The sequence below is a fragment of the Leptonychotes weddellii genome, chromosome 9, assembly GCF_054177405.1.
Source record: "Leptonychotes weddellii isolate Sample4059 chromosome 9, ASM5417740v2, whole genome shotgun sequence".
Lineage (NCBI taxonomy): Eukaryota > Metazoa > Chordata > Mammalia > Carnivora > Phocidae > Leptonychotes > Leptonychotes weddellii.
Window position 1 is genome coordinate 1213011 of NC_138377.1, and position 17002 is coordinate 1230012.

Consider the following 17002-nt stretch of genomic DNA (forward strand, 5'->3'; position numbering starts at 1 on the left):
GGAAACTGGAAACAAGTGAATGGATCCTAGGGTAATAGTAGGCACAAACTGTACTCAGCCCAAAGAATTTTTAAAACAGTTTTGAGATATAATTCATATAGCATACAATTCATCCATATAACATGTACAATTAAGTGGTTTTTAGTATCTTCATAGAGTTGTGCATCCACCACCACGATTAACTTTAGAACATCTTCACCCCCAAAAGAAGCCACGTGCCTCTTTGCCATCACCCCACACCCCCACCCCTAAGCAACCATGAATCTACTTTCTGTCTCTCTGGCTTTGCCTATTCTGGAAATTTCATATGAGCAAATCTTGCAATATGTCATTTTTTGTGACTGGCATCTTTCACCTAGCATGTTTTTGGTACAGAAATTCAGTACAGAATCTAATTGGCAATGTAATGAACTAGGAAAAAATTAAGCTTTAGATGATATTCAGGGTTTCTGTGTACACTGTGTTTTGATGAGCTAGATGCCTGTTGTTACATCCTGTGTCCCACTCTGCTGGGGCTGCTCTAACAGACCTCCACAGCCCAGGGGACTGAAGCACAGATGTTGTTTTCTCACATCTCCAGGGTCTGGGAGTCCCAAGACTGGGTTCCTGGTAAGAGTCTGCTTTCTGGCTTCTGGCTGTGTCCCCACAGCTTGGTCTCTCTCCTTCTTCTTACAAGGGCACTAACCCCATCATGGGGGCCCTACCCCCAGTACCTCATCTCAGCCTAATCACCCCAAAGGCCCCACCTCCCGATACCAGCACCTTAAAGTTTAGGGCAACATACGGATTTCAGGGAGGACACAAACATTCAGTCCAGAACAGCCCTCAGGATTTCCATTTCTCAGAAGTTACCATTCAGCAGGTGATTTTTCAAGCCAGAAACAAGTTTTGCAGTTCTGTTAGCACTTGCCAGAAATATTTTTATATCATTTTATGAAATGAAAATATTTAATTACAGAGAATAAAATTGCTTTTATTGCTGTTAAGTTCTCTAACATAAATGCATAGAAATAAAAGAACTTAAGACTTCTTGTACGCTTTAAGCAGTTGTTAAAAGTGCGGAGTTCTTAAGGATATTTGGGTGATGAATGTGGTATATTTACCCATATATACCCATACCCAAGCTTCCTGACTGTAGTCTAGACCTCACAGTGCATGTTGCCTCCTGTCTGGTGCACGCGTGCAAGTGTGTGTTCCTAGCACACGTGTGCACCTGGGAGAGCCTGACAAGACTTAACCTCGTGTGTACGGTGCACACTGGCGCCTTCTGTGGGTCATTTTTTTAAGTGCTGGCTACACCCACTAGCATGATACCCATACGTTCTAGCGGGCGAGCGAGGCCATCCTTCGTGAGTTCGTGCTGTCTCCACATAAGGTGCTCGTTCAGTGGACTGTGTGGGGCGGACACGTGTGCTCGGGTCCCTAGAGGACGTGCTCCAGGCGGGTGTCTGTGACACGCCATTCCCAGGGGCCATAGTCGTGGTCTCTCACAGTCATCACTCGCACAGTCACTCCAGATGCTCTGAAGAATGTGTGTGTTTGCAGATGTAGAAGAACTCTGTTCTGGCCTCATCCATGCTGTACCTGTAAACTATTCAGTGCATGGGTGACAGTGCATATATATAAACACGCATAAGTACTTGATACTACTTTTTTCTTTTTTTTACTTTTCCTGGAAATGAGCATTTGACTGTTTAATGCAAATCATAAAAGTTGTATTTTTTAATTTGCAGATTCGTAACCAGCTTAACCAGGAACAGACTTCAAAGCTCCAGCAGCAGAAGGAACTCTTGAATAAACGCAACATGGAGGTGGCCGTGATGGACAAGCGGATCAATGAGCTGCGTGAACGTCTCTATGGGAAGAAAATTCAGGCATGTGAGAAAGAAAATAGTTGTGTGAGATAAACTAAAAATGATTCAGCATGCAATTGCACAGCTTCACTATAATGGCATTTTGCTCCCCCCATTTGCCACAGTTGATGAAACGTACATTGGCCATAAACTGTAAAAACCATAAAAAAAAAATGACAGTAACAAAAAGCTCTCTTTCCAAAGCCACATTTGTTTCCTGGTGGATGGAATGCAAACCATCCCTGTCCACAGCCACAGCTGGTGTTCCCTGACCACCCCCCAACTCCCGTGCAGTTCTGTCCCCTCCCTGGGGAAGGCTCTGGCTCTGGCGTCGCAGCGCCCGGCTTGGTCCCACTCTGCCCCTGTAAGCTGGGCCACGTGGGCACATTCCCTGACCTGTGTGCAGACGCATGTCCTTGCTGTCAATTGGTATGTCCTGTCTGCCCCAACAGTCATCATGTGGATTCTTAGGATAACCCATGTGGAAGGGCTTTGTAAACTTCCAAGCAAAGTGCCATGTAAAGGGTTAGTGCTTTTTTTTTTTTTTAATTTCAGTTAATTAACATATAGTGTATTATTTGTTTTGGGGTATAGGTCTGTGATTCATCAGTCTTATATAATACCCAGTGCTCATTACAACACGTACTCTCCCCAGTGTCCATCACCCAATTACCTCATCCCTCCGTTCCCCTCCCCTCCAGCAACCCTCAGTTTGTTAAGCAAAATAAGTCAATCAGAGAAAGACAGTTATCATAAGATCTCACTGATATGGGGAATATAAGAAACAAGACAGAGGATCATAGAGGAAGAGAAGAAGAAAATGAAACAAGACAAAACCAGAGAGGGAGACAAACCATGAGACACTCTTAATCAGCAGAAATAAACTGAGGGTTAGTGCTTTTTAAAAACCTTTATTTGCTATTTTGACTTTCAAAGGTAATAAATACTCTGAAAAATTAAAACAGTACAGAAACACTTGAAGGAAAGTGTGAAAGTCCCTTCCACCCTGTTGTCATTCTCCAAGGATGATAATTTTAATGATTCCAGTCTTTTGCTTAATACAGACAACAAAGTATTTAATTTTTCATTGAAAATGGAACTGTAACAATGGTATCATTCACACTGTTCTCCTCATCTTTTGTTTTAACTGCAACATGGGTATCTTCCCGGGTCATTACTTCGCTCCTTTTGAAGCGTTGGTAGAACACGCATGTCCCAGGGCCTGTGGCCCCTTTCCCCAACCCCCTTGCCAGGCCGGGTGCCCCCAAGTCCTGCCATTGCTCTTGGCACTTCAGTGAGCACAAGCGTCCCGAGAGCCTGTGGGAGAAGGGACCCCTGTGCACCGAGTCTGGCTGGATGTGGCACCTGGCCTGCCTTCCACGGGTGGCATCAGGGTTTGAAGGAAGCAGTGCCTGCATGCGGAGCTTGAGTGAAAAGAGTGGGCCGTCAGCTCGCCGGGACGCTGCTCCCCAAGTGCCCTCATCCACTCTCCGTAATTAGTGCTTTCCCAGTGTGACAAGTGGCCTCTTGTCAGCTGCTGCCATACTGAAGGCAACTCTCGGGAGGCGAGTGTGGGCGTCTGGGGCTTGGCTGGGGCGGGGGGCGGTCAGGCGGCGCCTGCCCCTTGTTGGAGTGTCCTCGGTGGTGGCAGGTGACAGCTCTTATTTACAAATCGGTCTGTTCTTGTCGTTCTTAACCAGAGGATCAGTGGCCAATCTGGATAACTCTGTGTTTTCAAATAATCGTTTTCCTTTCTTCTCTCAATGAGCAACACGGAGACCGTGGGAGAGGAAGTGTACGTGCTCTCCATGCTTGCTCACCCAGCACTCTCTAGTTGTGCTCCGTCAGTCGGGCTCTCTGGGGAAATAGAACGAGGGTGTATGTGGAGAGTGATTGACTGATGCATAGATTGACTTGAAGTGACGGGCATGATTGTGGAGGCTGCACACCTGAAATCTGCAGCCTGGACACACGGGGGACTGTGGATGCCACTGCTCCCGTCGGCAAGTCGTCTGCAGGCCCACCTCCCTCTTTGTCCAGGCACCTCAGTCTTTGTCTCTCAAGTCCTTCCACCGATGGCAGGCAGCCTGCCTGCATTATGGAGGGCGGTCTGCTTCATTCAGAGTCTCTTGATTTAAATGTCAGTCTCATCTAAAACATACCTTCATGGCAGCCTCCAGACACGTTTGACCAAATATCTGGGTACCATGGCCTCACCAAGTTGACACACAAAATTAAGCATCACAGATAGCTAGGTAGATGTTCCTTCTTGCCTTCCACCTGGTACTTCAGGTGATCTTGAAGAAATTGGTGCCTCTGCATAAATGTGTCTCCACTTAAAGGTCCTAGGCACCTGTGGGCAGTTGTGAAAGTCCTGGACCCTGTCCCCAAAATGATACACGCTCATGTATGCAGAATTCTGCAAACAATTATAAGAGGTTATGGATCTCTCACAGCCTATCTCAGGGCCCCTAAGGTGTCAGTGATTCTCCAGTTAGATCCCTGTTATGGACCCTCGTGTTGGGCAGCATCACGTGATCACTGTCATTGGCTGTAGTGTGGTGTCCTTGCTGAGAACAGCAGAGCTGTCTTCAGGGCTGACCAGAGCCGGCATGGCTTGTTCAGTCCTTACAAGAAGCCGTATCATGACTTTCCACACACGGGCACAGAGGTTTAGAGACACTAAGTCACTTGCACTTGCCCAGGGCAGCACGGTGAGTAAGTGTTGCAAAGCAGGATTTGAAGCCAGGCTCAGAGCCCAGGCTTTGACCAATGCCTCTGCCCACCTAGGGGAGGGAGGGCATCCCCTAGGGAAGAGGGCTTCGTGGAGGTGTCCTGGGAAGCTGTTCGGTTCTGCCGTCAGCTCCTGTCTCTCCTCGCTCACAGATGGGTAGGAGATGTCAAAGAGAGAATCACTCATACGGGGCTGTGGGTTGTGGCCTTTCTTTCAATGCTTGCCCTTTCTAGATACTGATTTTTCAGGATGATGGAGCTTCTTAAGGGCACATGATCTAGTGAGTGCTTCACATGAGAGCAGACTGTCACACTAGGTTTGTGATTTCTTTTCATTTCGAACCTTAACTCTCATTTCTTCCCGTTCTATAGCTGAGCCGTGTGAATGGCACGTCGTCCCCGCAGTCGCCGCTGAGCACCCCTGGCAGGGTTGCTGCGGTGGGGCCTTACATCCAGGTGCCCAGCGCTGGCAGCTACTCTGTCCCAGGGGACCCCATAAAGCCCCAGTCTCTTACTATTGCCTCAAGTGCTGCCCATGGAAGATCCAAATCTGGTGAGTGGCCCGGGTCCTCGTCTTGGGGGAGAGCCATGGAGGTCAGCAGCCTCGGAGGAGTACCCCACAGCACCCCAGGCTCTGCCCACCCTCTGTCTCCCCCGAGGCACTTTGTCTTCTGGCCAGTTTGGGACATGTGTGCCACCACAGTAATAGTATGACCCTAAAGTGAGGACAGATTCTCTTTATTGAGCTGAACGTCTTTACTGTGTGCTTTTCAAAACACGAATTACTTAAGGCCAGATCCTCTCGTGCCACGGGTTTTGTTTCCCCGTGAGGGCACTCGAGCCTGCTGCCCCCCCCCTCCCCAGGCAGAGGGGCGGCCTGTCCGGAAACAGTGCACGAGGGCCGGTCTTCCCTTTCCCCACCCGGCTGGTCGTAATCGATGCACAGGTCGATAGAGCGTGGCGGTGGCCCTCAGCCACGCCGAACCGTGTGGTGTGACCAGCACCGGGCTGGCGTGTAGCTCTCCTGATGGGATGCTTCCCAACCAAGGGCAGGTCAGGCTCTCCAGGAGAGTCTGCTCTCCTTTCTCAGAAGAAGGCGGCTGTTTTCTAAACATTGAGAAGGCAGCGCTTCTCTGCCGTAAGACTTTCTTGCTGCTGGGCTGCCGCATTTCCCCACGGCACACGGAATCCCGGAGCACGGTACCGACAGGACGGCGTCCCTTCCCTTAGGACACTGAACTGGGCTCTGCTGAGGGCTGATGTCAGGACTGGTGATAGATCTGTGCAGGCTTCTGTTTGCTCGTGGGCTCTTACCCAGCACCTGGTCTGAGCAGCAGCAGGTCTGCCACACCTGCTGGGGGGTGCGGGGTTGGTTCTGACCCAGGCAGGATAGGCCACACACCTGGGCTCCGCTCCTTCCATGGCCATGTCGCGGCAGCCACCCGGAGCATGTGCTTGGTGCGAATCTCCAAGGGCAGCTTTCTTAGGGAAGCTGTTATTTATAGCTTGAACCACCCTACAGTGGGAGTAGATACTTGTCTGTTTCCAGTGGCAGGTAATTAGCACAGCCAGTCCTCTTCTGCTGACTTCACTTCAAACACTTCCTGGGCCGAGGACATCTCCCCTCTTCTCTGTGGGTGTGTGCTGGGCCGCCTCACAGGGGTCGCTGGGAGAAGACACCCTTACAGGACCCGGAGAATGTGTCCCGCAGAAGTTCAACTGCAGCCTAGGTCTTTCCACCACCATGCAAGGTGACTGGACACAAGCAAGCTGTGCCCCCCACACTGGGGGCAGAATCTTGGCCCCGGCGTGGAGCTGGGAGGAGAAATCTCCCCGTGGGGACTCTGACTTACACTGTCGACTGTCCTTCTGGTTCCGTGTCACACAGATGGCCGTGGGAAGCCCAAAATGACCAGCTTGTGGACAGTGTCAGACCTTGACATCGGGCCTGACTGCAGCTCCTCAGGGCGCTCTGCAAACCCGTTTGCAAACCGTATGTTGGCTGGCAGGCCCGGTGGGGCGCTCTGGCCCTCTCTGATACTGCTAACCCAGCAATCATTTGTTTTCCAAACTGACAAAGGTCTGCTCATCCCATCTAGGCTTGAAAAAAATGCCACACTTCCTTCAACAGACAGGTGTGAAGTTTGGGCTGGGCCACACACACCAGCTCCTCCTCAGGAAGGGTTTGACAGATGCCGGCACAGCAAGGGGTTTTTGGTTTCGTTTTTGAGAAATTAAGATGATTTTCTGAGTTCATTAAAGACTTTAGATTTAGCTCCTATACAAGAACCTCCCATCATACTTGAAGATTACTGTCCCTTTATAATTCTTTTTTTTTTTTAAAGATTTTATTTATTTGAGAGAGAGAGAATGAGAGACAGAGAGCATGAGAGGGAGGAAGGTCAGAGGGAGAAGCAGACTCCCTGCCGAGCAGGGAGCCCAATGCGGGACTTGACCCCGGGACTCCAGGATCATGACCTGAGCCGAAGGCAGTCGCTTAACCAACTGAGCCACCCAGGCGCCCCCTTTATAATTCTTTATAATGAAAATAAATGATCTTCCTTCTGCACCCCCTGCCTCATCCTGAAGAAGGAAATTCCCAGTTCCGTCTTCAGTCTCTTTGTGGCTGATTTCCATAAAACCTCCCATCGCTGTGGATTTCAGAAGCAGCTGGCTGACCACACTCCTTGAGTCCCCTGGGGCCGGCCCCTCCCTCCCTCCCTCCCGAGTCTGCCGGGGCGCTGTTTGTTTCCCCATCAGCCCATTGTGGCCATCTCCGTGTATCCTTTCTGGCCCACACATACCCCCCACACCTAAGATACAACCAAGGGGACGTGAAGGCACATGCCTGGAAGAGGCTGACCGGTCACGCAGAGCAAGGTGGTGGTTTGGACTGGGGCCTTGGAATGCCTCACCAGCGTCCTTGCAGCCTGGCTGGAACCGTCCTGGACCCTGCAGCCTGGAGCCACAGGAGGCTGTCCCTGACAGGGCCCCACGGGGCCCTGAGGCTCTGCCCCCCTCCCTGCACGAGAGGCACCTTCTGCGCTTGTGCTCAGAGCACATGTGAGCGTTTACTCCCCGTCTCATGGGTCACAGCTCTTTTCGCAAGCACTGTTGTCCTGAGGAAGAGTGATTTCCCTGCTGCTTTTCAGTTCTCCCCACCTGCTCGTGCTGGCTGGTGGAGTGGGAAAGGGAGGTGCTGTTCCCATCAGAAGGGCCCCAAACAGTCCCTTCTGATTTCTGTTCCGTTCATGTGGCTGATAGGGGGGGTCTGCCCCACTTGGGTCCAGTCCCTCACCGGTGTCTGTGGTCAGGAGGAGCGGGAGCCTGAGTCAGAGGCTATAACCCGACCCCTGCAAGATGCTGTAACTTATTTATGTCACTGTGACTGCTAGGAGGGATTGCTTCTGCACCCTTTCTCAGTTTGGAAAATGCATTGTTTAAAAAAAAAAAAATCTTTTCAGTGGCTTTTCTAAAAACATGGGTTCGACTAGCTTTCTAATCACTGCAACAAGAATAATAGCTTGCTACTCCAATCAGTGGGAACTTGTACTGGACTCTTGTGATCTTGAATTATTCTAACAGATTAAAGTCAAATTTTTCTTTTACCGTGCAAGTAGTACAAGTCAAACCTGTTATGAAGTCAAAAGACAGATTTTTTTAATTGCTCTATGTAATTGGTGTTATGTTTGAAAAGTTAAGTGCCGATGCTTATTTTATTTATTGGTGTTGATGTAGTGGATTTGACCTTTATTTAGATGGGGGCCTGGGAAGGTTTCCATGGTCCCCTGGCCCCTCGCCTGGGTCGCAGCAGCCCCGTGCGCGGTCATCGAGTCTCCGTACACGTGAGAGCGATGCCTTGCCAGCGCACACCACCCTTGGGCTTGCCGGGTGCTGGCCTGTGTGTGGGGAGGGGGTGGTCGGCCGCCTGGTTCGTGGAGCCCCCAGCCGATGTGATCTCCCAGAAGGTGATCTTTGCTTCTCACAAGGGGTTATTCTTAGGTTGGTTCAACTAATTTCAGGAAACATTTTACTCAAATTCTGTGTTCTTTTCAAGCCAATGATGGAAACTGGCCGACATTGAAACAAAATTCCAACTCTTCAGTGAAGCCCACTGGTGTGGACTGGAAGGACTCAAGCATGGAGGGTCCTCTCAAGCAGGGGACCGTCTCCAGCCAGCCAACGCCCTTGTCAACTTTAGGAGCCACGGAGAAGCTGGTAGGCCATTTATCTTTATCACAAAACACCAACAAGATCCTCACTGTGTCACTGTTGAGCCTTCATTTTCATGTAAGGGGTGAGAGGTTTCATGAGGCAAATTCATCCTGTGAGTGTCTAAGTATGACCAAGTCTGAAGACGTTCATGGACCCCAAGCCCCTGAGCGGCACGCCGGTGTAAATGTGTCAGAGTTGATCTGCTGCCGGTGGGCAACGGGCCTGCCACCTTTGATTCCCACAGCGTGTCCTGTGCCTGGCCACGTGCTGATTGGAAGGATTACAAGTCCTACTTTGTATTCTCTTGTGACTATGAATAGAAATATGCTTAACTTTTCAAAGGGTGACTTTTTCTTCTTAACATCTAAATTTAGGGCGTGGAGATGGGTAAAGTGCCACCCCCCATCCCTGGTGTCGGCAAGCAGCTGCCTCCGAGCTACGGCACGTACCCAAGTCCTGCACCCGTGGGCCCGGGCTCCACAAACTCCCTGGAGAGGAGGAAGGAAGGCAGCTTGCCCAGGCCGAGCGCCGGCCTGCCCAGTCGGCAGAAACCTACCCCACTGCCCCCCACGGCCAGCAGCCACCCGCCAGGTTCCTCACAGCAGATTCAGCAGAGGATTTCTGTGCCTCCAAGTCCCACGTACCCACCAGCAGGGCCCCCTGCATTCCCAGCTGGAGATAGCAAACCTGAACTCCCGCTGACTGTGGCCATTAGGCCCTTTCTGGCTGATAAAGGGTCGAGGCCACAGTCCCCCAGGAAAGGACCCCAGACAGTGAATTCAAGTTCCATATACTCCATGTACCTCCAGCAAGCCGCACCTCCTAAGAATTACCAGCCAGCAGTGCACAGCACCTTAAATAAGTCTGTTAAAGCAGGTATGGTGGGTTCGTACTCTTGTCTTGGGGCTACCAAATTATACTTTTACTTAAAATGCCAATCTGTAGCCTTCTATGTGGACCACGCACTATTTAATTTAGGATTAAAACTTTGATTCTTACGTACAGTGTGGCCTTAGATGTCCACATGGGATTGGGGTAAAAGGTGACATGCATGGAGCGGTTTTGCAGCAGGCTCACATAGGAAGCTCTCCCTTCCTGTCTAAGCACCTGCCTCCCTGTGGTACTTGGGAAGCCCAGCTCCCAGAATTTCCTCTTTTTCTCCTGCTTTGCGGAAACGTATGCAGAAGCTTTCCAAGGGCAGGGCTCTGCCCGGATGTGGTCCTCCTGGCCACCTGGCAGAGGCTGAGCCAAGCCCCTGGACGGGAGGCAAGGGTGTGTCTGGTGCTGGGGTAGCCTACCCCCGTGCCCGCAGGGGAGAAGAGCCCTGGCGTGGTGAGGGGTAATGAGCCCTAGGAGCCGACATGTCCTGGGGATGCAGGTGAGAGAACAGAGCTTGGGCTCATACATCCGGGGCAGGTAATGACTGTGACCTGCACAGCAGGGTCCTGTGGGTCAGAGCTGGGCTAGGGCCTCCTCACACATTCTTGGGTGTGCGCCACAGCTTCCAGACTCCTGGGAGTGCCCAGCCACCCCGAGCCCCAGCGGAAGCTCCCTGCTCACCCTGTGGCAGGGCTCTGGCCCCGTTCTCGACAGCTCCTGGGCCGGCGGGCAGAGCCTTCCTGTCTGAGGCGGCCTATGTTCCACAGCGCGAGACTGAGCCTGAGGGTCAGATGCTATTTAGAGATGGTGTCTTCCTCCTTGGCCAGAAAACAAGGAGGGTTTGTTTGGGGTGGGGAGGTCGGGTCTGTAACCACTTTTTTTTTTTTTTTCATTTGAAAAAGCCCAGACTCTGGAAGTCCAAATGTAAAAACCGGTGAGAGAGACACTCTGTCTTCCAAAGGGAGTCAGCAGGGAGGGGGCGTCTTTTATCAGAGGGCTCCTGGGGGTTTGAAGAGTCGTCCTCAGCCACAGCCGTGCAGTGACAGGACTCCGTTGCCCCCCGTCCTCTGTGTCTCCTCCAGTGTACGGCAAACCCGTGTTGCCCTCCGGCTCAACGTCCCCGTCGCCGCTGCCGTTTCTTCACGGGGCGCTGGCCCCAAGCACGTCGCAGCCCCAGCCACCTTCAGAAAGCACCGAGAAAGAGCCCGAGCAGGACAGCCCAGCCGCCCCCGGAGACGGCGGCACCAGCTCGGGCACCGTGGAGAGCCTGCCGCGGCCGCTCAGCCCCACCAAGCTCACACCCATCGTGCACTCGCCGCTGCGCTACCAGAGTGATGCCGACCTAGAGGCCCTGCGCCGGAAGCTGGCCAACGCGCCGCGGCCCCTGAAGAAGCGCAGCTCCATCACGGAGCCCGAGGGCCCCGGCGGGCCCAACATCCAGAAGCTGCTGTACCAGCGCTTCAACACCCTGGCGGGGGGCATGGAGGGCACCCCTTTCTACCAGCCCAGCCCTTCACAGGACTTCATGGGCACGCTGGCCGACGTGGACAATGGAAACACCACCAACGGGAACCTGGGAGAGGCCAGCCCTGCCCGGCCCACAGCCCCGCTCCCCACTGAGCCTGCCCCGTCTTCGGACGCCAATGACAACGAGCTCCCTTCCCCTGAACCGGAGGGCCTCATCTGTCCCCAGAGCACCCACCCAACAGCTGAGCCTGCCGAGGATGACAACAACAACGTGGCCACAGCCCCATCCACAGAGCAGGTCCCCAGCCCTGGGGCCGAGGCCCCCTCACCAGGGGAAGACCAAGCCCCCCCAGCACTGCCCCCCGCTGTGCCCCCACCAGGAGCCTCTACGGTGGGTGTCGTCCTAGACCAGGGCCACAGCTTCCGAGGCAGCCAGCCAGTATTTGTAGAGTACCTGCTTGTGTCAGCCACAGTGCTGGGGGCGGTGGGGCTTGCCTGGCCCTCGTCCCTGCCGCCCCTGAGGCCGAGGGGAGGAGAGCATGGCAGTACACAGATGGGGCTCTAGAGAAGTGCCTGGGGCCGCGGAGCTTTCACCGAGGACCCAGTCAGATTCCCCCAGGAAGGGAAGCTGCGCTGGAATTTGAAGGGCAGGCCACAAGAGGAACCTTGTAGACAGGCCCCTCTGGTGGGAGGTCAGTGTTGGAGCAGAGGGGAAAGTGGGAGTCTGCTGTAGTTGGTAGGAATGAGTTGCTGACTCCCGAGCTTGGCTGTCACCCACTTCCCTCCCCACCACGGGTGCTCTGACGAGCCAGGGCCCAGCCCCTGAGCCGCTCTCCCCCAGGGCGCGCTGGCGGGGCCCTGCGAGTGGACATTCCTCTTGATGCCAGGGGCTGCTCAGCATGGCTGGGTGCACGCATTAGCTCCAGCTTCCGTCCCTGTCCCTCCTTCCCACCAGGGCTGGGTGCGTTGGCACATGACCTTTAAATCAAAAGTGTGCTTCCTTCTCGGCAGAGCAAACGGACCAACCTGAAGAAACCGAACTCAGAGCGGACGGGGCACGGGCTGAGAGTCCGGTTCAATCCCCTGGCACTGCTCCTAGACGCTTCTCTGGAGGGAGAGTTCGACCTGGTGCAAAGGATCATCTATGAGGTGAGCTGAGCTGCAGCCGCAGGCCGGGGCTGCCCTGTGTGCTGGGAGGTGGGGTTCACAAGCGCCCTGTGTCCTTAGGTGGAAGACCCTAGCAAGCCCAACGACGAAGGGATCACCCCCCTACACAACGCCGTCTGCGCCGGCCACCACCACATCGTGAAGTTCCTGCTGGACTTCGGGGTCAATGTGAACGCCGCCGACAGCGACGGCTGGTGAGGGTCCCCGGGGCACTCGGTCTACAGGAGGAGGCGGCCCCGAGCCGTCAGGACCCGGGGAGGCGCAGAGGCAGGAAAGCATGGGCTTGCGCAGCACCTTACCCGAGGCTGCCTTGTCCGGCCGCCCGCACCAGCTCTCCGGGTTCTCTGGGGGAAGGCACAGCTCTCGTCGTGCTTTGCATGTACCTGATTATTAATGGTGTGGGCTGCGCATTTGGCAAATTTTTACTCTTTGGTTTTATTTTATATATTTTTAAAGATTTTATTTATTAAAGAGAGCACAAGCTGGGGGGGGGCAGAGGGAGAGGGAGAAGCAGACTCCCCGCTGAGCAGGGAGCCCGATGCGGGGCTCGATCCCGGGACCCCGGGATCATGACCTGAGCCGAAGGCAGACACTTAACTGACTGAGCTGCCCAGGTGCCCCTCTTCGCCTGGTTTTAAATGGTCTGGTGACCGGTATGGAAAGGAAGCTCAGAGTCCTGCTTTAGTTGGACATTTGTGTGGCTGCCTGGAGGGCCCTCCTGCTGCTGGGCAGGCCCCTGGGTCTCCTGCAGATTTTGTTGTGAACTTCAGGCACCTGTCTGTGGGGTTTGAACATCTGGGTCTTTTAAATTGTGGCAAAATATGCGTAACTTACGCCTTCCGCCGCTGCCCCGCGGGGACCCATGCAGCGTCACGCCGTGCGTTCCTGCTGTCGCGGGGCGCACTGTGGGCTGCTGCTCAGGCCCCTCGGGGCCCCGGCCCGTTCAGCAGTGCGTGTGTGGTCTGAGACACTGGGTGAGGAGAAACCAGGCCATTAAAAAGACCAAGCCTGAAGCCCGTGGGGCCCCCCGGCCGGCCTGGGCAGTGCCTCGCGGCACGCTCACCCGCCCTCCGTTGCAGGACACCGCTGCACTGCGCCGCCTCTTGCAACAGCGTCCACCTCTGCAAACAGCTGGTGGAGAGCGGCGCCGCCATTTTTGCCTCCACCATCAGTGACATTGAAACTGCGGCGGACAAGTGTGAGGAGATGGAGGAAGGCTACATCCAGTGCTCCCAATTCCTGTACGGTACGTGGGCGCGCGGGCGGCCCGAGCCGCAGGTCCCTCCCCCGGGCACGGCGCGGATGTGTGCGTGGGGCTGCCGGCGCAGGGAGAAGCCTGCTTCTGCTTGGGGAGCAGCCCCCCCAGCCCCGGTCTCATCAGAATGGAGGTCACGCTGTCCCTTACGCTCATTCCTAAAAACATGTTTGAAAATCCGTGTTATCAGAAAGATTCTTTCCAAATTTCTAAAAACAAACTTCTCTTTGTGTCAACGGGCCCCCTGGGTGGAGCAGCTGGGGGGCGTAGGGGGCTGGGCGGCAGCCGTCTGTCCATTTCTGGGGCGCACCAGGGCTTGAAGCACAGCCGAGGGTGCTCCAGGGTGGGAGCCCCCCATCCCCGTCCTGTGGTGACCATCGATGAGGAGTGCGCTGCTTGAGGAGTGAGGCTCGTTCTGGTTTAATTAAGGCACTTGCATGGGATCAGACTTTGGGAGCTGGAACAGCACCTCTGCCCCAGGGGTTAAACAGCTGCGGGTCATCTGCGCCACACCTAACTCTGCCCAGCCCTGCCCTTGACCCTGGGGATGCCATGACAAATGGAAGTGGACCCCAGGCTCCCCGAGGCCACAGTCACAGTGACAGCCATGCCAGGAGGAGGGTGGCGGGAAGTAGCCAGGCCATCGCCCACCCCCCCGCCCGCACCCCCCCCCACCCCGGCTCTTAGGGTCCCCGCAGTCACTCCAGGCAGGAGCCGTCTTGGTGGCTGTGGTGTGGGGGCGCGGAGCTCTGCGGCCGCTGTTGGGGGCTCCCCACACCCAGGAGCAGTCAGGTGGCTTGCTAGTTGACTTTTGGGAATTGTTCCAGGTGGCAGTTGTAAGGTTGACCTTAAGGAGCGCCTCGACTAGCAGCACACCTTTGTCTCCGGCCCCAGCACTTCAGGAGCCGGACGACGCCTGCCGGGCAGAGAAAGGGTGGGGACAGGGCCCCCTGACCGCGTGCTTACTGTCTCATCCCAGGGGTGCAGGAGAAGCTGGGCGTGATGAACAAAGGAGTGGTGTACGCTCTGTGGGGTTATGAGGCCCAGAACAGCGATGAGCTGTCTTTCCACGAAGGGGATGCCATCACCATCCTGCGGCGCAAGGACGAGAGTGAGACCGAGTGGTGGTGGGCTCGCCTTGGGGACCGGGAGGGCTACGTGCCCAAGAACCTGCTGGGGGTAAGTAATCACTGCGAGCTCGCTGCTCTGGGGTCGGCCTTGTCAGTCCGGCGGTCCCGTCCTGTTCTCCCCAGCCCAGGGCTCCGCGTGGGGGCAGATCCTGCGGGGCGACTGTGGTAGGAGACGGCCATTCTCCACCCTCAAGCGCCGCCTCTGCGAGTGGGCGAGTTTGCAGAGGTGGCAGGAGGCTCTGGCAGGTCCACGCTCACTCTGTGGGAGCTGCAGGGGTGCTTGCTGTGGAGCCCCAAGCACCCTGATGCAGGAGCTTAGGCGAGCAGCCACCCCCTCCACCCCGTCACAATTCCGTGGTCCCGACACGTGTCTGGGTCGGGGGCGTGCGGGTTGCTCCCTCTGTTGGGTTTGTAACTGCCCTCCACCCTTCAGCAGAGCAGGTGCCTCGCGCTCCTCCCACACACCTGGCGGGGCTGGCGGATGCGGCTTTTGTTCTGCCGAAGTGAACCGGGCCGAGACCCAGAGATGCCGGCCTGGAGGGGAGAGGGGACCTTAGAGCCACCGGTGCGCGTTCTAGGTGGTGCCAGGTGCTAGGAGAGGCTGTCCTGCAGTGGGGTACGACTCGTAGAGGGAGTTGGGACCTCAGATGGTGGGTGGCTGCCGAGTGTCAGCCCTCTGGGCGCCCCTTCCATTCAGCATGCCGTGTCCTCGTCCTGACTGTTCCCATTGCTTCCCAGTTGTATCCACGGATCAAACCCCGACAGCGAACGCTAGCCTGAACTTCCCTTTGGAGCACTGCACGGGCTTGCCAGCCGAGGAGCCACCAGAGAGACCGCTGTTTCTCCAGAAAAGCTGAAGCTAGACATGGTTTATAATGGTGCTCACTTCAGCAGACAGCATCCACAATGTGAAATTCCTGCAGTTTCTAGGTGAGGCCCTTTCTTCAGTTTGCCCATAACTGGGAGAGGTACTTTTGCCTCCAAGAAGACTGAATTTTGCCAATTACTGTAAATCCAAATAAATATCCAGCTTTCTAAACAATTGTCCCTGTTGCCAGTAAGAATCCCTGAAATTTCCCTGGTTGGTTGCCAATGAAGACGAACCCTCTTACTGACTTGGCCCCAAGGCCGTCCCTCGTTCTCCATGTCACCCCCACCCCAACACTGAAAACTTGCAACCGCAGTCAGGTGTGCCCCCTGCTCGAGCCCACCCTGTCACTGGAAGTCCTGGCACCCCACCGCCCTTCCCACCCTCACCACGTGCATCTCTTCCTTCCCCTACCAAAAGGGCCTCCGTATGGAAACTTCTGTCAGTGGTGGTGCTTGGTGCGTGTGTTCCAGGCATTGGTGTAGGTCACCTACATACAGGCTGGTGGTGCCGGGCTGGACGGGCACAGTGCAGGCGCCGGGGCCCTTAATCAGGAGCCTCCAGCCAGCACCCTGCCTTCCCTGCAGCCTCTTGCTGCTCAGGTGGGCCGGGGTGGGGCAGACGGTGGGGGGTGCCTGCTCGGGAGGGCGGGGGCCAGCCATGATGCAGTAACCTTTGCCCAGTCCAGACTCAAGTTTGAACTGTACGTACAGACTTTTCTATACCAAAAGTATTTTTTGACTAGACCATTCAAAACTACCAGAATGATACTGGAAAATTTTTTTTCTCATTAAAAGCCAGGACTTTAGGCTTTATTTTCCATGTAGGAGTCCTGTGTATAATTTATGTATGAACCCGCTGCTGTAGCTAGTCACCTTCAAGCTTTGATTGTACACAGTGTGGTGACGACACGCGAGCGCCCCCGCGGACGGCCTCTGGTGCCGGCGGCCCCCCGCTGCGCCCTGTAAACGTGCACAATAAACCGCTGTCTCTCACCGGCGGCTGCGAGTCTTGTGTTTTGGAGCCAGAACAGAGCTGCAGCATGAAAGCTCAGGGTTCTCTGGACACAGTGAGGCAGAACTGATCCGTATTTTCAAAATAGGTTTTAATCATAAGCTTTATATACAAATTGTTGTACAATTATTTTAATAAAGTGAAATAGTAAGTGAAAAGTACAAAAAGCAAAGCTGGCTCTTCCCCCTTGGTGAAGTATCAAAGGTTTGTTCGTAGCCCCAAAGTAGCGATGCGGCAAGTGAACAGTCTATAAACGGGCTCGGGCAGATGGGAAAGTGGCGCCCTAGAGCCAGGCTCCCGCACACAGCAGGCCTGCGTTACCGCTGCCCAAGTCATCGCGGTGCAAGAGTGAACACTGAGGGGCCAGAACCTTCTAGTAAACCTGGGCATCCATAAAAACGTGGTTTAAGTTATGCTAAAA

General features: G+C 54.7%; 1 protein-coding gene across 7 annotated transcripts in view; it reads left to right on the forward strand.

The window, feature by feature from the left end:
• PPP1R13B (protein phosphatase 1 regulatory subunit 13B) overlaps positions 1-16562 on the forward strand; it is a 56259-nt gene extending 39697 nt beyond the window's left edge. For 5 of the 7 annotated variants that reach the window (XM_081829821.1, XM_081829822.1, XM_081829825.1 and 2 more), the window contains 11 exons: positions 1734-1874; positions 4959-5139; positions 6475-6579; positions 8644-8804; positions 9176-9677; positions 10763-11538; positions 12159-12296; positions 12375-12508; positions 13394-13560; positions 14549-14748; positions 15438-16562. In XM_081829821.1, coding sequence (XP_081685947.1) covers positions 1734-1874; positions 4959-5139; positions 6475-6579; positions 8644-8804; positions 9176-9677; positions 10763-11538; positions 12159-12296; positions 12375-12508; positions 13394-13560; positions 14549-14748; positions 15438-15479 — 2547 coding nt within the window. In that variant the 3' untranslated portion in view covers positions 15480-16562. The remainder of the gene's footprint in view (positions 1-1733; positions 1875-4958; positions 5140-6474; positions 6580-8643; positions 8805-9175; positions 9678-10762; positions 11539-12158; positions 12297-12374; positions 12509-13393; positions 13561-14548; positions 14749-15437) is intronic. The other 2 variants (XM_081829823.1, XM_081829824.1) reach the window with 2 other exon arrangements.
• Positions 16563-17002: the final 440 nt, after the last annotated feature.